At 47.7% G+C, this 18,083-nt stretch overlaps 1 protein-coding gene across 4 annotated transcripts in view; it reads left to right on the top strand.

Moving 5' to 3' along the window:
• Positions 1–18,083, top strand: part of UBP1 (upstream binding protein 1) — a 528,279-nt gene that overhangs the window by 73,568 nt on the left and 436,628 nt on the right. For all 4 annotated transcript variants that reach the window (XM_069214387.1, XM_069214377.1, XM_069214369.1 and 1 more), the window contains one exon: positions 15,176–15,327. In XM_069214387.1, the coding sequence (XP_069070488.1) occupies positions 15,176–15,327 (152 nt within the window). The remainder of the gene's footprint in view (positions 1–15,175; positions 15,328–18,083) is intronic.

The raw sequence follows: 18,083 nt of genomic DNA, 5'->3' as shown, positions 1-18,083 counted from the left end.
GTCTGTTTCAATAAAAAACAAAAAAAATCCCTGGTGTCTAGTGGGGTTTCAAAAGCCGGATTGCAAGCAATCCGGCTTTTGAAACCCTCGGAGGGACTTCAAAGGAAAGGAAATACTTTTCCTTCCCTTTGAAGCCCCTCCGGGCCTCCCAAGTGATTGAAAAAGAAATGCTTTTGCATTTCTTTTTCAATCGCGCTGGAAGCAGAGCTTCCAGCGCGACTAGGGAGGCCCCTGTGACAAATCAGCGCGCGCTCGCGCGCTGACGTCACGGGGGGGATGGGGGGGTCGGGGGTGGAAGGGGAAGGTCTTCCCCTTCCATCCCGACTTGGGGGGGCAAGGGGGGTGCACGGGGGGCGCGCTAGCCCCAAGTTCCCCTGTGCTAGGACGAGATGATCTCGTCCAAGGCACAGGGGAACTGTAGCCTTGGACGAGATCATCTCGTCCAAGGCACAGAGGGGTTAAACTGCCCTTTTTCTACATATAAGTCACCGCTAAGGTAGGCCAAGCCCAGGAGTTAGGATCATTTGTCCTTTCCAGAAGAGGAGCTTCAACTGGGGCACCTGCTACATTTATTTATATTTGTAAGTGCTTCCTGTTGTAGTTTAATTTCGGTGAAATGAGCATCATGGCCAGAATAGAAGCTCACCTGCTTGTTTATCCAACAAGAGTCCACAATTTTGCACAATATGTCTGTCCATCTGTAGCACTTTCTTCTGGGTAGTTAGTAAATGCTACCTCATTGGGTGAATGGACAGTGTGGGGGAGGGGGCTGTGATCTCCCCTGTCCCCAGCCAAATTTGGCCCCACAGACCCCAACCCCCATCTCATAATATATATATTTTTAAGGGGGGCGTGCAGCCTCCTCCCCTGGCGGACTTCGCTCTGGGGATCCTCAGCCTTATAAAATATTTTATTTTTGGGGGGGGGTGAAGAGGGTGCATGGCCCCCACTCCTGTAGCCAATTTCAGCCCTGAGGAACCCATCCTCTGGGGTCCAGCCATCTCTCCTGGGTGTCCTCCAGGGCACCAGTATGCAGTGGGATCACAGGGTAGCCTCAAGGCCCCCATGGTCCCAGCCGGCCCCCTGCCTCCTGTGGGAGCCGGCATTGCTGTCACAGACAGGGAGCTGCTAAACATGCAGCTCCCTGTCTGTGAGAGCAATTGTTTCCTCTGTTTCCCTGCCTGCATGTTTGCGGGCAGGAAAACAGAGAAAACCTGAGCTTCCAGCAAGCAAGAGCTGTTTGCCAGCTCTTGCTTGCTGGAGCCAGGATATTTGCTATGACTTGGCGGGAGCTGTCAAAGCCTCCACCAAGTTACTGCAAACAGCTGTGTCCCAGGGTGTAAGCACCCTAGGACATAGCAGGAGATGGCCCTGGGGTAGTGGTGGTCCTAGGGCCATTATTGGCTCCTCGAGGGGGACTGCTCGCCGCCCCCTCTAACATTTTAATTTGCCCCAGGTAGGTGGTGGTAACCCGGGCCGGGGGTCCGCAACAGATTCCCTTCATTATTTCAAGTAAGTCCAGGGAGGTGGCGGTCCTTGGGGATGCGGCGGGGAGGGGTGGCAGACAGGCCCCCTCATTTTTACACCACTGCCCCAGGAAGGTGGCGATACCCAGGCTACGGTGGGGAGGTTGCATGTCCCTCCCCACATATAATTCAAACAGCCCTGGAGCGGTAGCAGTCCCCAAGGCAGAATGGTCCGCAGCACTCCCCCCCCACTATAATGAAGCAATTTTGCCTCTGAGAGGTGGTGGTCCCCTGGGCATGTGCCCCCGCCTATTATTGAATTAAAACCTCAGGGATGTGGCGGTCCCTGGGGCATAACTAAGCCCAGAAGAGGAGGCCACATGTACAGCCCTCCTTTATTTTTTTTTCACATGCCCCCGGGACCTAGCCCAACCGGGGACTTTATTAAAACCAGTGCTGGAGACCGCACTTGGTATATTTTTTTTCCTTCAATTTTTGTTGCAAATTTGTGACGTCGTTGTGGATTTGCAGCAAAAAAATAAAAAGTGCTTTTTTGCCCTGGCAGGGCTTTTCTTGGACCCCAGCAACAGAGCTAAGGGATCAGGGTGTCCCCGACCCTGGCCCCTTTTCTTTTTTTTCACTTTTTTTGGGACTCAGCTGAAGCCAAGTCCCAAAATGGCTGCCTACAATTCCTGGCTAAAGTATTCAGCCAATCAGAGCTTTGAGGATCTCCGCACAAGCTCTTATTATTCATGAAGTTGCTGCAGAGGAACCGTGGCCCTAGACTAAACTACTGAGCGGATTTACACCAAATAACAAAAAAATTCATCTGCAGACCAAAAGCTACCTTTCTGCCAAATTTGGTCTAATTCCGTCCAGCATTTCAGACTATAGTCGTGTTCAAAACTCCTATGGGAATTTACATGAGAAACGCACATTTTTTTACTTCCCCCTTTTTCTTGGCCCCTGCATGATGGATCACCCCACAACTTTCCGTGCACAACAAGAATCACCAGCACACTTTTCAAAAATTTTGTGAAGATTCGTTAAATGGTGCCAAAGATATAGGCAAGTCAAAATACACTTTTTCTATGGAAACCTGGTCCTAACTATAACTACCTACTGGCAAGCGCCAGTAGGTTATGGTGATATATATATATTTATGCCCTAAAGTAACAACACCGCACGGCTACTTACCACACAAATGATGGCACTCATGACATCTTTGATAACTTTATTGATAATATCAATGTAATATTTGCAGTAAAACGTTTGATGAAAAATCTGTCCATGGCGTGGGCACGAGTTAGTTACTTAGAGATAACTCTAACTATAACCAGTGAATTTCTGTGGTTTTGTATTTTAAAATGTGAGCCTAACTATAACGTCCCTGTAACCTTATGTTTTTTAAGTGAATTTCTATGGTTTGTTTTAATTCTATTTCCTAGCTATAATGTCCCTGTAACCTTAGGTTTTTTTTAAGTGAATTTCTGTTTAAAAAAATACTATTTCCTAACTATAACATCACTGTAACCTTTGTTTTTTTCAGTGTATGTGTGTGTATATATATATATATATATATATATATGTGTGTGTGGGTATTCACTGAAAAAAACCAAAGGTTATACGGACATTCCAGTTAGGTTAACACTTCAAACCTACAAAACCAGGGAAATTCAGCAGTTATAGTTAACTGAGCTAACTATAACTTGTGCCCCCATAATGCACTGCTTATGACCGCACATATTACAGCACTCATGACATGGTCAGTGATATCACTGATGACATCAATGATGGCATCTAAAATGACATCAATGATGTCATTACTGATCACATCATCCAATATGTGTAAATGCCTGTGTCAATATATGAATGGCTATGGGAGTGGTTGTGTGGATGAGTGAGTCGTTGAGTCATTTGCTGTATGTGCCAGTGAGTGGATCTTGAAGTAGGTGCATGGGTTAGTAAGGCACTTTGTGAGTAGGTGTATTTGCTTCACTGAGTGGGTGTGTGAGTGGCTGTATAGGTGAGTGAGTGGGTTTCAGAGTGGTTATCTGGGCATGTGAATAGGTGTCATTGTATTGGTGAGTGATTTGATGATGCAGTTACTGAATGGGTGAGTGGTAGGGTGTAAGATTGGCTGTAAGTATAAGGGAGTAGCTGTGTCAGTCACTGTATGTGAGAATGAGTAGGTGGATAAGTGTCTCTTTGTTAAAGTAAGTGGGTGTGTCAGTTTTTTTATGGCAAGACAGTGGATGTGTGAGTACTTGTGTTGGTGAGTGACTGGATGTGTGAGTGGCTTCATAGCTGACTTACTGGGGGTGTCAGTGCCTGTACATGTGATTGACTGGATGTGTGAATAGTTTTATAGTTGAGTGATTGGGTGTGTATGTGAGTGTATTGATGAGTTAGTAGCTGTGTCAGTTACTGAATGGTTTAGTGTGTTGGTGTGTGAGTGGTTATACAGCTGATTGACTAGATGTGTCAGTAGGTGAGTAATCTATTAATGGATTTTTAGAGTGATTGTAACAGTACAGTGGTGGGAGTGTGAGTGGATGTTTGGTTGTATGAGTTAGTGTGTAACTACATGTATGAGTGTGTCAATATGTCAGTTAGTACTGTATGGGTGACTGACTGGTTGTTTCAGTGTCTGAGAGAATGAATGTATGTATGTCACTAGTGTTCTGTATCTGTCAATAAGTATGTGAGTAGATGTGTATGTGTGTAGATTTACAAGGGTTTGTGTGTGTGTGTGTGTGTGTGAATGAGTAGGGATGAGTGTGTGGATGAGCTCATCAGTGATGTCATCACTGATGTTATTTTAGATGTCATCAGTGATGTCATCAGTGATGCCATTGACCATAACATGAGTGATGTAATATGTGAGGTTATAAGCAGTGCATTATGGGGGCACAAGTTATAGTTAGCTTAGTTAACTATAACTGCTTAATTTCACTGGTTTTGTAGGTTTGAAGTGTTAACCTAACTATAACGTCCCTATAACCTTTTTTTATTTTTCAGTGGGTTTCTATGTTTTGTTTTATTTATTTCCTAACTATAGTGTCCCTCTAACCTTTTTTTTTTCGGTGAATTTCTATGGTTTTTCATAAATCTATTTCCTAAATTTAACGTCCCTATAACCTTTGGTTTTTTCAATTAATTTCTATGTTTTTTAAAATCTATTTACTAACTATAACGTCCCTATAACCTTTGTTTTTTTCATTGAATTTCTATGTTTTTTTTTAATGTATGGTAATTTTCATTACTATACGTTAATCCAACCACCACTGCACACGGCTAAATGCCGTGCACTTTGGCGGTTGGCCATGGCCACGCCCTGAGGCCAACCCCCTATAAGCACCCAAACTTGCACTGTGCGCAGGGGATGTTTCCTGCAGGACCAGACCCTGCAACAAACTCCCCCTAACCACTCAACCCCATCTTGTACACGGGCCTTTGGCCATGTGCGACGCAGAGGCCCCTCTGTGTGTGGGAATAGATGTGAGAGGGTGTATCTAGGGTAAGAGTGGCTGTTAGATTGTCTGTCTGGGTGTGAGAGTGCATACATCAGTGTTTTAGTGGGTGCCTCAGTGTGTGCGTGGGTCTGTGAGTGGACACATGAGGGTGTGAGTGGCTGTGTGAGTATCTGAGTGAGTGTCAGTGTGTACGTAAGTGTCTGAGTGGGAGAAACTGATTGAAAGAAAGTGAGAGAGTAAGAGATAGAGTCTTTTTAGGCTTTAATATCTCAAATAGATAGAATGCGATATTTGTGTTCAATTTAAAAAAAAAAAAAGTATTTAGTATTTTAAATAAAATATTTTTCTATAAAAAAAAAAAATGATAACGGGTCCAGCTGGACTCTGACCCCCAAAGCTCAGAGTGAAGGTCTAACTACCTTCACACTAAGCTATGAGGGGTTGTGTTTAAAAAAAAAAAAAAGAAATGTAAGCCCTTTATAGGCTATCTAGGACCGCGAGGGAGCCCTTAAGGGATCCCCTGCAGTCCCTCCTCCATTTTTTTAAAATGTATATATATACATATATATTTTTTTAAATAATAACAGCCCTTATGAGCTTACCTGACACTGCAGGGAAAGGCTTAAGGCTTCCCCTGCAGTGCCACTGCTTCACCAGGCATGGAGCTGCTTTGACAGTAGCTCTGTGCTTGCTGAAGAATTTCATCACTGTCCCCACGCGTGCAGGGGACAGAGATGAAAGCTCTGCTGCTTGACAGCAGGACCTGCGTTAAAGGGGTTTGGGGATCCCATAGGGGCCCCCTTTGTTTTTTTTTAAAGATTTGCTCCAGGGGTGGTGGTCACTGGGGCGCGAGGAGGGGGACAGACAGACTTAGCCCACCTGTGGTCTTCATGAGAATGAAGCGTGGGAGCCAAAGCTTCATGTAAAAAATATATATTTTACTGTGTATCCGCTGGAGATCCTTCTGTAAAATAAAAAATAAAAAAAACTCTTTTTAGTCCTGGGGTCTCTTTGGGACCTCACAACCAGAGCTAAGGGGTCAGGGTGTTCATACCCTGGCCCCCTTTGTATTTTTTTCTGGGACTTGGCTTCATTCGAGTCCCAAGATGGCTGACAACACTTCTGTTGTTAAAGTGATAATAGCCAATCAGATCTCTGCTCGAGAGCGTTGGGGGTCGCAAATCCTTTGCTTCCTTATATATACAAATTTGAATTTCTTTAAATTTCTCAAGAACTACTGAATGGATTTACACCAAATAACAAAAAGGACTATTTCTGGACCAAGACCTACTTTTCTGCCAAATTTGGTGTAATTCCTTCCAGTGATTTTTGTGTTACTGCTGTTAATTGTTTCCCATGGGAATTAACATTGGAAAATCTCTAAATTTCAACCCCCCTTTATCTCAGCCCCCACTTCACAGATGACCCTGAAATCTTCCAGACAGCAGGCCACATGACTGTCGAATCATTTTGGAAAAGTTTGTGAAGATTAGTCAACTGGCACCAAATATATAGGCAAGCAAATAACAGCTTTTTCTATAGAAAGTAGGTCCTAACTATAACAACCTAGTGGCGACTGCCACTATAACACCCCTGTTCGTCTTTGTTTACATCTTTATTGTCCTTCAGTTCAAGGATCTGTACTTATGAATTTTTTATAATTGCTCCCCTTTTATTGATTAACTATGGAGTACGTTAGAAAGGTTACTGACAGAAAATGATTGGAACCAAGCCATCAAATAACCTTAAATTTGGTTAACGTTTGCTTTACTTTCATGTCATACACGATGTCACTGGATTTAATTCACTTTTGTTATATACATGTATTAGGATATTGCTTTTGACTGTAACTAGTTGGATCTGCATGCTGTGGTTCTTTTTGATATAGTACCAGCAACCTGTTCTACATGTCCAGTTGCTTGCTCAGTGTTGCGTTTTAAGTTGATTATTGTGATCTTACTTCCCTAGGTGACATCTTCTGGAAAGCTGCAGGGGTCTTTTAGTGCTATTCATCCCCCTCTCCCTCCCTCAGGATATTTGGAAAAGGTTCCTCTGCCTTTAAAGGCCTACAACAGGCAGGAACCAAGGTTAAAGCTCGAACATTACCAGTAGCATGTCCTACAAATTAAATGATATGAGCACCATCTTATCCATATCAATCCTAAACATTAATGACAGAAACATCAACCTAGTACTATGCCAGTACTGTACTGAAACAGAACCCATCACAATCTAAACATCAGGGGCAGCTCTAGTGTTTATATCTGTGACATAAGGGTAAAGACCTTCTTAGACAAGAACGACTTCCTACTAGCATCTACCGTGAAGATAAAGGTTTTACTATTAAGAACAGCCACATTCAGATAAAAAATACTCGTGCATGTGTGTACTCTTACCCACACTCCTAAACCTGCGACCATGAACAGACAGGAAGTCGTCCTTCTCATGTACACCGTGTTGGAAGGCTCACATAGTAGCTACTCAACCAATGCAAGTTGAAAGTAGTAAAAGTTATGGTGTAGAATCTGGCAGTGCAGAGTTCTCAATAATGAACGCCTCAATGACAACCAGCTCAATGGCAAACACACGTAAAGTAAAGAGTTACATCTTTACTAAGTAAAAAGATGTTTCTGAAAAATCTAGGAAATTACAGGTTCCAAATATTTCCCCAAGAAATATTTTTCTTTTCTTGCCAGTTTTACCATGTTAGAGGTGAGGCCTACAGTGAATATTATGAGATATGGGGAAGGTGGGGAATTACTATGGGTACAGATGAAGCATTCATTACGAATTCCTTGGCCTCTACGATTTTTAAACTGCTTTTACAATTTCGAAACATCCTTATGGCAAACAATTATCAACGGAGAAGCCACACACCTAACGAAGAATACCATAGTTACAAATAAGTAACTTTTGCTTTTTTATGTTCAGTGTTTAAATGTACCTGAATGAGTCTCCAAGTATCGAAACGTATGTTCTCTGCTGTACTCTTCTCCTATAGTAGTTAATCACTTTGGATAAAAGTGTTGTGTAATCATCAATGTACATCTGTTTTTGCAACAACAGTTGTGTTCCTTCTATAGAAATGTTTGTTGAAAGCATTTTATTATGCCCCAATTAACTTATCCATTAATGGGAGGTCACACGAGAAATAGATCAAAAAGTATCTTTGGTATATCTGATTTATGTTTTTTTTTAAATTAAGTAAAGGTATTTATTGTTGGGCGTGGCCATGGACTGGAACATGGCGCACACTTAACCGGCTGGCTCCGGAGGGGCCGACAGTAAATCGCCTAATAGGCGCACCAGCCCGGGCTATCCCTCATCGGAGTGCGGGTGCAATAAATCGGACGGGCGAGCGGTGCTGCCGAGCCTTGGCCGCGGTCCCGGCATGGGCTTTTGGCTGCATCGGACCGCCCGACGCAGGCAGAGGCCTGCGGCCCCTCCTTTCATCTGGCGCCGCGGCCCCGAGTAGACGCGGGCCGCATTTGGAGCCGAGTGGGCGGCCCACGTGCGGCGGCTGCGTCCGGGCGCTACCGCCGGATTGAAGTGCCCGGGGCACCTGACGGATGCGGTGGGCCCTGGTGGGTCCTAACACCAACAAACATTTCTGCCATCTAGGAGCCAGTAGAGCGGGCGCGGCCCTGATCCCTTTGGAGCCGTCTCTGACATATGGAGCAGAGCCCCGGCGGCATACGAGAGACCCGAGGCGACGTCATGGAGGCCACCCGGGGAGCAGATGAGGGGAGTATTGACCCCCGGGAGTTACCCCTCGGGGGGAGCGCGCCCAACAAGGAGATCGCGGCTGGCTACCTGGCATGGTAGAACGAGGGAGCTGCTGGAGGCCCGAGGACACCACCGACTCCTGATTGGGGATACCGGGCGCAGCCACGAGAAGCACCACGGACACATAAGTAGCACTCAAGAGAGGGTGAGTGCACCGAGTGGGGAGATAATCAAGCTACAGTGGTGGCGTGTGCTTGACTCCGGTCGGCGGAGTGGGACCTAGTGAAAGAGAAGAGCACACGGATGGTCTAGAACGGGAGCAGGTGGCGGTCGCTCACGGTTGGCTAGCGTAGCCCCCCCCCACGGGGACTGGGCGCTGGAAATGGCCAGTGGAACACCTGGGGCTCGCCCTGGAACACCCGAGATCAGTGGCTAAGGCAGCTGGGGCCTAAGTGAGTGGACAAATCAGAAACAGGCAACACAAACGCTTGGGCCACGTGCCGGGCCCCCTGGGGCATATCACCCTGCCTGACCGATGCCCGCCAAGGGCCGACATAAGAACAAAGCCATGACCCCCTGGCACCACCGGGGGACAGTGTGACGACCTTGCAGAACCACAAGCCAAAGTGCAAGACACCATAGACAAGATACTGTGAGCTATTGAGGACACAAAATCAACATTGCAACGCAACATCAATCAAGTGGTGATAGAGGTGGGCCTCCTGAGAGCTGATCACCATAAATTAGCCGACAGAGTTAAAGAAACGGAAACAATACTGTCTGATGTCGTGCCGAAACAAAAAGACATGACGGCAGAGGTAACCTCTTTGGCTGGCAGAGTGGCAAAGCTTGAACAACGGGCTGAGGATGCAGAGGGTAGAAACAGTAGAAGCAATGTGTGCGTAGTGGGCCTCCCCGAGGGGACCGAGGGGACGAACATGGTGGAATTCCTGGAGAAATGGCTGAGCACGGTTGTCGCACCGGGGTGCCTCACCCCCTTCTACACACTGGAGCGATTGCATTGTGTGCCGTCGAGACCGCTGGCTCCTGGTAGGCCCCCGCGGGCTGTGATCGCTAAACTCCTGCATTACAGAGACAGAGACATCCTCCTACAGAAAGCCAGGGAAACGGGCCGGTTTAAAGTAGCCAACGGGGAAGTGACACTGTTCCCTGACTTCACTCTGGAAGTCCAGAACAAGCGCGCCTCATTCCTGGCGATTAAAAGAGCCCTGCTAGATGAGGGGATACAGTACTCGCTGCTTTATCAAGCAAGACTACGAGTGATTGCGGAGGGGAAGACCACGTTCTTCCAAACCCCAGAGGAAGCATAGGAATGGCTCGAGAGGCATGGGTCACAGGCGGCGAGGCACGTGCACGATAACCATGGAGCGGGCGGGACCCGCCGGGCCCCGAGGGGAAAGAGGTCCAGGGATCGCCCGCGACTGACACCAACGCGGACACAGAGGGAAACGGGCAAGAGGGAGGCCCTGGAGGCAGCGGCCCGAGTGGGTGGAGAGGCGTCCCCCCCGGGAGGATTCTGAAGAAGAATCTGATGACACGATGGTGTCCTCTGCCGATGGCTCCGGAAGTTTGACTTACACACCGAGGGTGACCCCGCAAACTGCTGACGAACTCGCATAGATTTGACCTACGCTGGCGCCAAGCGACAAGACGAACTGAGTGAACGAATGGCCCCTCCGGACCTGGCCACCCCCCCCTGATTTGACTCTCGCCTGTCTGATTTGGCTGGCGAGTATTGCAGTGATGTGTTTGAACAAGTTGCACTGTTGCACAATTTGCTGGGCAACCTACAGTTCCAGAGGTGCCCTGGGGATGGGGAGTTGGGGTTTGCAGTTACATCGGCTACATGTGTGGAGTGGATCGACCACAGTGAAGGTACGAGCTTGCGGGGGGGCCATTTAGGATCCCGGACGCGCCAGGCTCACATTCCACAGGCTTTAAGAATAAGATGGCAGACCACAATATCATAACCTGGAATGTCAGGGGGATGGGTACTCCGGCCAAGAGACATAGAATTCTTTCCTTCCTAAAGAGAAGGGGGGTGCAGGTAGCTATGTTACAGGAGACCCACCTGGCACCAGGAGAGGGATAAAAACTAAGACGGAGATGGAGGGGACAGGTGTTTGCCACAGAATATTCAGTTTATGCAAGAGGCGTCCTGATTTGGATTAGGGCGGGGGTCCCCCTGACGATTTATTCCTCCAACGTAGATAAAGAGGGAAGGTTTGTCATATTGGAGGGGAAATTACATGGGTTCCCGTTGGTTCTGAGTTGCACCTACGCCCCCAATCAGGACCAAACTTCATTTATGATGGGCCTATCTAGACACCTCACTCGCCAACACACGGGGAAGTACTAATAGGAGGGGACTTTAACGCGGTATTAGACATAGACATGGACAGGTCCACCCCCCCACTGCAGGGGGGCAACATCAACTAAGACAGCACAAAGACTAGTTGAGTGGCTAGGTACCTGGGGGCTAGTGGATGTCTGGCGGATGTGGCACCCGACTGTCAGGGACTACTCGTTTTACTCGGGCCTCCACCGGGTGCACACAAGAATCGATAGGATGGTCTGCACTGCGGGATTGGCTCGAGGTGTGACCCACTCTGAATACCTTGCCCGTACAATATCGGATCATAATCCTTTACTGTTGACATTGAGAGTATCGCAAGACAAACCCCCTATACCGTCATGGAGACTGACCCCCGTGGCGCTCGAGAACCAGGCATACAGGGAGGCGCTGCGCTGCCACCTAACAGAACACATTGAAACCAATAAGGGATCCACCCCCTCCAGAGCCGTAGAGTGGGAGACACTTAAAGTGGTGACGAGGGGTTACTGTCTCAGGCAGTCCGTGGGGGTAAGACGCACACTAGAGAGGGAACTAAACGCTCTGGAGAAGGTCCTTCACGAGGGGGAACTGAGACAGGGCCCTGCATCACAAGTAGATGAAGAGTATGACCGCGCACGCAGAGAACACGCCCAAGTTGAAGAACGGCTCAGATGCCATAGCATGCAAAGATACCTGACATCCTTACAGTCAGAAGAGGGGAGATCGGGTAAACTCTTGGCATGGCTAGTACGCCCGAATGGGGACAACGAACCTATCACAAGCGTATTGGACAGAGGGGGGAAATCGCAGACTCAGCCCAGGCTCCATTAATGACGCATTTAGAGATTATTACACGCACCTGTACAGGAAGCCTACCAGCCTGGAGATGGGAACACTTGACAATTTCCTGACCCGGATCCCCCTGCCGGTGCTGAATCTAGAGGACAGGGTCAGTCTAGGAGGGCCAGTGACTACGGAAGAGATAAGCGATGAAATAGCGCAGCTGGCCCCTGGGAGGACCCCTGGCACGGACAGTCTTCCTATGGATTTTTATAAAAAGTATAAGTCCTTACCAGTCCCCAGATTGGTGGAGATGTAGGCGGAGGCGGCACAGAGTGGAGAACTACCGTGCACGCTGCATGAGGCACTGGTAGTGCCACTCCCCAAAACAACCAATAGGGAGGCATCAGTGGCTGACTTCCGCCCGCTATCAATGCTAAACAGCAACTTTAAGATCCTCAGCAAGATCATGGCCAACCGGCTGTTACCCCACATGCCCACACTGATACATGATGACCAGAACGGTTTCATTCCTGGTCGCAGCACCTCCCTGAATCTTAGACTAATTTTCTCCATCTTACACATGCCCGACGAATCGAAACCACCAGCTGGGACTCTGTTGGCGGTGGATTTTGAGAAGGCCTTTGACTCGATCAGGTGGGACTATCTGAGGGCGGCAATGTTAAAAATGGGCCTGGGGGAGAGCTGGGTTAGATGGGTGGACCTGTTATACTTGTCCCCACTAGCAAGGGTAAAGACTGGTAGAACAATCTCTAGTGCATACCCGGTGCACCGTGGAACCAGACAGGGGTGCCCCCTATCCCCGTTGTTGTTTGCCCTGGGAATAGAGCCTCTCGTGGCCTGGGTACGAGGAGAAGGGGCGGGCAAGGGGATTGAATGGGGGCCAACTGAGCACATTATCTCACTATATGCAGATGACAAACTGATCTATCTCAGAGACGGAACGAGTGGTCTCCCTTGGGCCCTGGAGGTCCTAGAGGACTTCGGAGAGGTATTGGGATTGCGTCTCAACCGCGGCAAAACATATGTGTTTCCCTTGACGCCTGGTTACGGACGCCCTGCAGTATACCCAATGGACTTGAAATGGGCCCCACAGACCTTTAGGTACCTGGGAATTCAAATATTCCACGAATTGGGAGACCTAAGAGAGGGTAACCTTGGCAAAGCGCTCCGATCCTTGCGGTCCTCGGTGGAGTTTTGGCGCTCTCTGAAATTGCCAGTGATGGCCAGAGTGGCACTGTCCAAGATGATCATGCTTCCCCGACTTCTCTACTATTTTGCCAACTTGCCACTGCTGATCCCCCAGGCATGGTTCCGCGACCTGAATGCGTTGCTCAGAGAACTGATATGGGATGATGGACGTAGACGAACTACACTCACGACTATCTGTAGGCCGCCCTGCATGGGAGGACTGGGAGCCCCTGACTTTGAGGCTTACTACTTGACGTCCCAGCTACAGTGGGTGTCCGGCTGGCTGGCGGGTAGGGGTCGCCTGGATTTATGTACTGCCCAGGGGGTGACGGACACAGCATGGATTGCGGCATGCATGGCAAACAGGAAAATAGCCCCCCCTGGGAATAATATAATGATAAAAGTCACGATGGCATGCTGGAAAAGATGCACGAAAAGGGTGGGAGTGGGCCCGCCATACTCTCCAGCTTTGCCACTGTCGGTGCTTGCCCTTGGGGGGGAAGAGACCGGGAAGTATGGGGCTTGGCCCTTGGTCGACTGCTGGAATAGAAACAGTGGGTGGGCTCTTCGAGGAGGGTGTACTGAAGGGATTTGCTGACCTAACGGAAGGGGGTGTTCCCCGGGGTCAATTTTTGTTCTATGGGAAGCTAGTGCACACTCTTAAAGTTCACTGGGACACAATAAATGCGGAACCCGCTGCCCACAGGGTCCTGCACCTACTGCTGACATCAGGGGAGTAACCACATCTGATCGCCAAAATATACCGGGCCCAGGTCGAAGCAGCTTTAGACCCTTTACAGTCTTTGTGAGGTCGGTGGGAGAACACGATTGGGCGGGAACTGTCTGACTCAGTGTGGAACAAAACACTGGCTTATCCCCGGGTGATTTCGCGTAACACGCGGTTAAGATACATCCAATACAATTATCTACATAGGACGTACCTCACGCCCCACAGACTGTTCCGTATATACAGGGGGGCCCCTAGGACATGCCCGGGATGTGGAGGAGGAGAGGTGGATTTCGTCCACATGGTGTGGAGATGTCTGGTGATCCAATCTGGTTGGAGGGAAGTACTGCCCATTCTATCTGAACTAGTTGGGATGGAGTTGCGACTCACCCCCGAGCTGTGCTTACTGGTTCTCAGACCGGTTGCGCTATGCGGAAAGGTGGGGAGACGTTTCCTGGACCTATCCCTGGCCCTTTACAAGAGACTAATCTCGAAGGGCTGGAAGGCCTCAGGCCACCCTATGCTAACTGACTGGAAAAGAGATATTTCAGCATGGTCCAGGGCTGAACTACAGGTCCTAAAAGCAGAAGAAGCCAAGGGCAGCCGCTGGGTTCCCATTGCCCCAGGATGGGAAGACTTAGTGACGAGTTGGGAGGGTATACTCAAGAGATTAACAAACCCCGTAGGAACAACAGGCGAAGTCTAGCACACACTAGGAAATGGACCAAGTGGGGAAAATTCACAAATAGGCGCCCAGAGTTGGTCCAAATCGCAAATAGACCATGCCGTGAGTAGCAATACGAAGACAATAGATCCGCTAGCTCCCACTCCACCTTTAGAAACAGCGAAAGGCGTGAGTGATCTGCCATCCCCTCTGCATGCTGGTGCGCCCTGGGCTGGCCCCCTCCCCCAAAGTTGCTATGTTATCGTGCCTTAAATCTCAACAACTACAAGTTCCACCCACACAAAGCCGTAAAGTTGACCTCTTGTGGTCTTTGTTTCCCCTCCTCTTTTCCCTCTTTTTATTCCTTCCAATATCAACACCCATTTAACCTTACACCTCCCCCCTTTTTTTTGTTTTTTGTTTTCTCCTTTCCCTCCCCCTTCCTCCCCCCAAGTTATAGCTTAGAATGGACTTAAGCGCATTGTTCGGTTATTAATTCCACAATAATAGTGTAATGAAACAAGGAACGCATTGTAGCATGTAAAAGAGCAGTTTATTAAAACTAGAAGCAAACATATCAACAGCATCAAAGCAATAAACAGTGAACCAAAAGTAATGTATAGTACAAATGTGAATTTTTAAAAGGACATGTATAATAAATACAAGATAATAACATGAGCAGTCATGCAAATGTATAACAACAAAATGCTAATAAAATATATTTAAAAAAAAAAAGTAAATGTATTTATTGTGTTGTTTGTCCTTTAGTGATGTTTTGGCCTTGCCCATTTTCAAGCAAGAAGACTGTAATTTGTCGCCGGACGATGAAGCCAAGCAACCACCATTTAAATATGTTCTCTGCGCTGCCACCTCTCCAGCTCTCAAACTACACGACGAAACACTCACCTACTTAAACCAAGGTAATTATGATTATTTCTTCTTTTGTCACAAGCATGTCTTATATTTTTGGACAACATTGTTCCGTGTTTTGGATTTGGCTTGAATAGTCTTTGTTGTGCAGCTGGTACCGTAAAAACATTGTTAAAAGTCGAGCGATGCCTTTTTGCACTTTTTCAGCTTTGTGGTTGTGTTTTTAATGAAACCAAATTAAAATTTTAAACTTGTGTAATTTGTAATGACTGGTGCAGCACTCGGGCGATGGTCCTGTATTAACACAGCTGTAAAATAATTGATTGCTGGTCTACAGAGACATAAGTCAGTGAATTGGTGATATCAACTGAGTATTTAAGTTGATACAGTGAATCCTGTTTCCAAAGGCAACCTTTAATTTTGACCCCTTTGAGGAGTCTTCGGAAAAACAAAACTTGTGTTTGTCCAATCTGAATTTGGTTTGCAAGTGCCTGAGGACATTAGCCAAAAAAAGATTGGGATTTAAGTTGTAGAGGTTGAAGTCCAAAATACACTTTCCTAGTCGAATGTTCCTAAAACCTCATTGACTTAGGTTATAACTGTAGTGATGGTCTTCTTAGTTAGAATAAGGAAACATCGGCAGTAAGATCACGGTGAGAAAAATCAGTTTATTCCTAATACAGAGCCCCGGCTGCAGCACAAGGACCGGTTACATCCACTCCTCCGGTCCGCTCTCCACCAACCGTCTCCCAACTCCCCCGAACATTACCTACCTAACATTCCCCTGTTCTCTGGCTCGCGCGCCTAGCTAGCGCGAGCCCGACAACATGGGAATACCTTCCTTAACATTATAACATTAAAACAAAGATACAACACAAACATTGAATATTCTTAAATATGGAGGCAATCATCATTACATTAACCCTGGGCCTTTTCCAGAGACCCTGAATTTCGGGTCAGCAGTTTCCTGAAATAAACAGGAAATACACCTCGAAGGGGGTTTTCTGGAAAAAAAGATAGTATTTCATTACATCTGCATTGTCAGCACAGCCTATCATAAATGCAAGTGTAATAGGCAGCTTCTAAACTTACCTGAAAACAACTCTTAGTGCAGCACATTTATCTCTACGCCAGATTCAAACGAAATTCTCATTTCTAAACCCAAAGAACATATTTCCCATGGTTTAGTATCATTGTCGATCATATGAAGTGTCTAAAAGATTTGGAAACAGCCTGAAACTTTTAAGTTCACATCTGTTCATATATGTAGATTGATACATTATCCTTAGAATCAGAACATTGTTGATGGGCTATCCAGGGAGTGAAGATTTCCTACATGGGACTCGACTCGCAGGTCTGTAATCTTGAGTCTGAGGCTGCTGTCATTGTGGAATTCAAGGGACTGGGAACTCTAACTGTGGGGATGAAACTTAGAATGTTGAGTCACTGGGAAGTATTCAGTCTTAGTATATATGTTCTCTGTCCTTTGAAAACTTTAATGGGTCACCTTTTATTTCAAAATTGACTTCTTTAAGTCAAAGCATTGCATCTATGTATAGGACTGTTAGAAATGGGGTCTCTACTTGGAAGTGGTTTGCACCCCGTCCAAGTAGGCACCCTCACTCTAGTCAGGGTAAGGGAGTCACATGCCTAAGATAACCCCTGCTCATCCCCTTGGTAGCTTGGCACGAGCAGTCAGGCTTATCTTAGAAACAATGTGTAAAGTATTTGTACACACACACACACACACACACACAGTAACGCAGTGAAAACACCACAAAAGTACTTCACACCAGCTTAGAAAAATAGGCACTATGAGGGTCATTCCAAAGTTCCCCCGCCGAATGACCGCCCCGCGGTCAAAAGACCGCGGTGGCCATTCCAACTTTCCCGCTGGGCCGGCGGTCGCCCTCCAAAAGAGCGCCCGCCAGCCCAGCGGGAAAGCCCCTGCAACAATGAAGCCAGCTCCGAATGGAGCCGGCGGAGTTGCAGGGGTGCGACGGGTGCAGTGGCACCCATCGCGATTTTCACTGTCTGCTAAGCACACCGTGAAAATCTTTGTGGGGCCCTGTTAGGGGGCCCCTGCACTGCCCATGCCACTGGCATGGGCAGTGCAGGGGCCCCCAGGGGCCCCACGACACCCGTTCCCGCCATCCTGGTTCTGGCGGTGAAAACCGCCAGAAACAGGCTGGCGGGAAGGGGGTCGGAATCCCCATGGCGGCGCTGCAAGCAGCGCCGCCATGGAGGATTCCCTAGGCCAGGGGAAAACCGTCAGGAAACCGCTGGTTCCCCTTTACCGCTGCGGTCAGAATAGCCCTGGAAGCACCGCCAGCCTGTTGGCGGTGCTTGGAATGAGGGCCTATGTATCTAAGTAAAACAAGACCAAAACGACAAACATACACAAGTAAAGATATCACATTTTAAAGGTTTAAATGAGTCTAAGTTCATAGGAATCAATGGATGTACCTCTTTAGCCCAAAGTATCTGGGATGCGTCAAAAACAAAGACGATGGAGGCCGCTAGAAAGGTGAGGCGCTGAAAAGCAAAGTGATGTGTTGGTTCCTTACTGGCAGGGGAGGTGATGTGTCAATTCTTTCCTGTCAGGAAGGGCGATGCATTAATTTCCGGACCCGCAGCCTCAGTTCCTTACTGCGGTCCGGGGTCGATGAGAAACTGACGCTCCGGGGGCAATGTGTTGAAAATCCAGATGCATTGTGTTGATGGACACGCAGTGAAACAGGCGCTGCATCGATTCTGCAGCCGCGAGACAAGTGCTGCGTTGATTTTTGAGCCGCAGCGCTCTGGT

The sequence above is a fragment of the Pleurodeles waltl genome, chromosome 2_1, assembly GCF_031143425.1.
Source record: "Pleurodeles waltl isolate 20211129_DDA chromosome 2_1, aPleWal1.hap1.20221129, whole genome shotgun sequence".
NCBI lineage: Eukaryota > Metazoa > Chordata > Amphibia > Caudata > Salamandridae > Pleurodeles > Pleurodeles waltl.
Note: the sequence above shows the minus strand (reverse complement) of the source record. Positions and strands in the feature narration are given on the sequence as shown.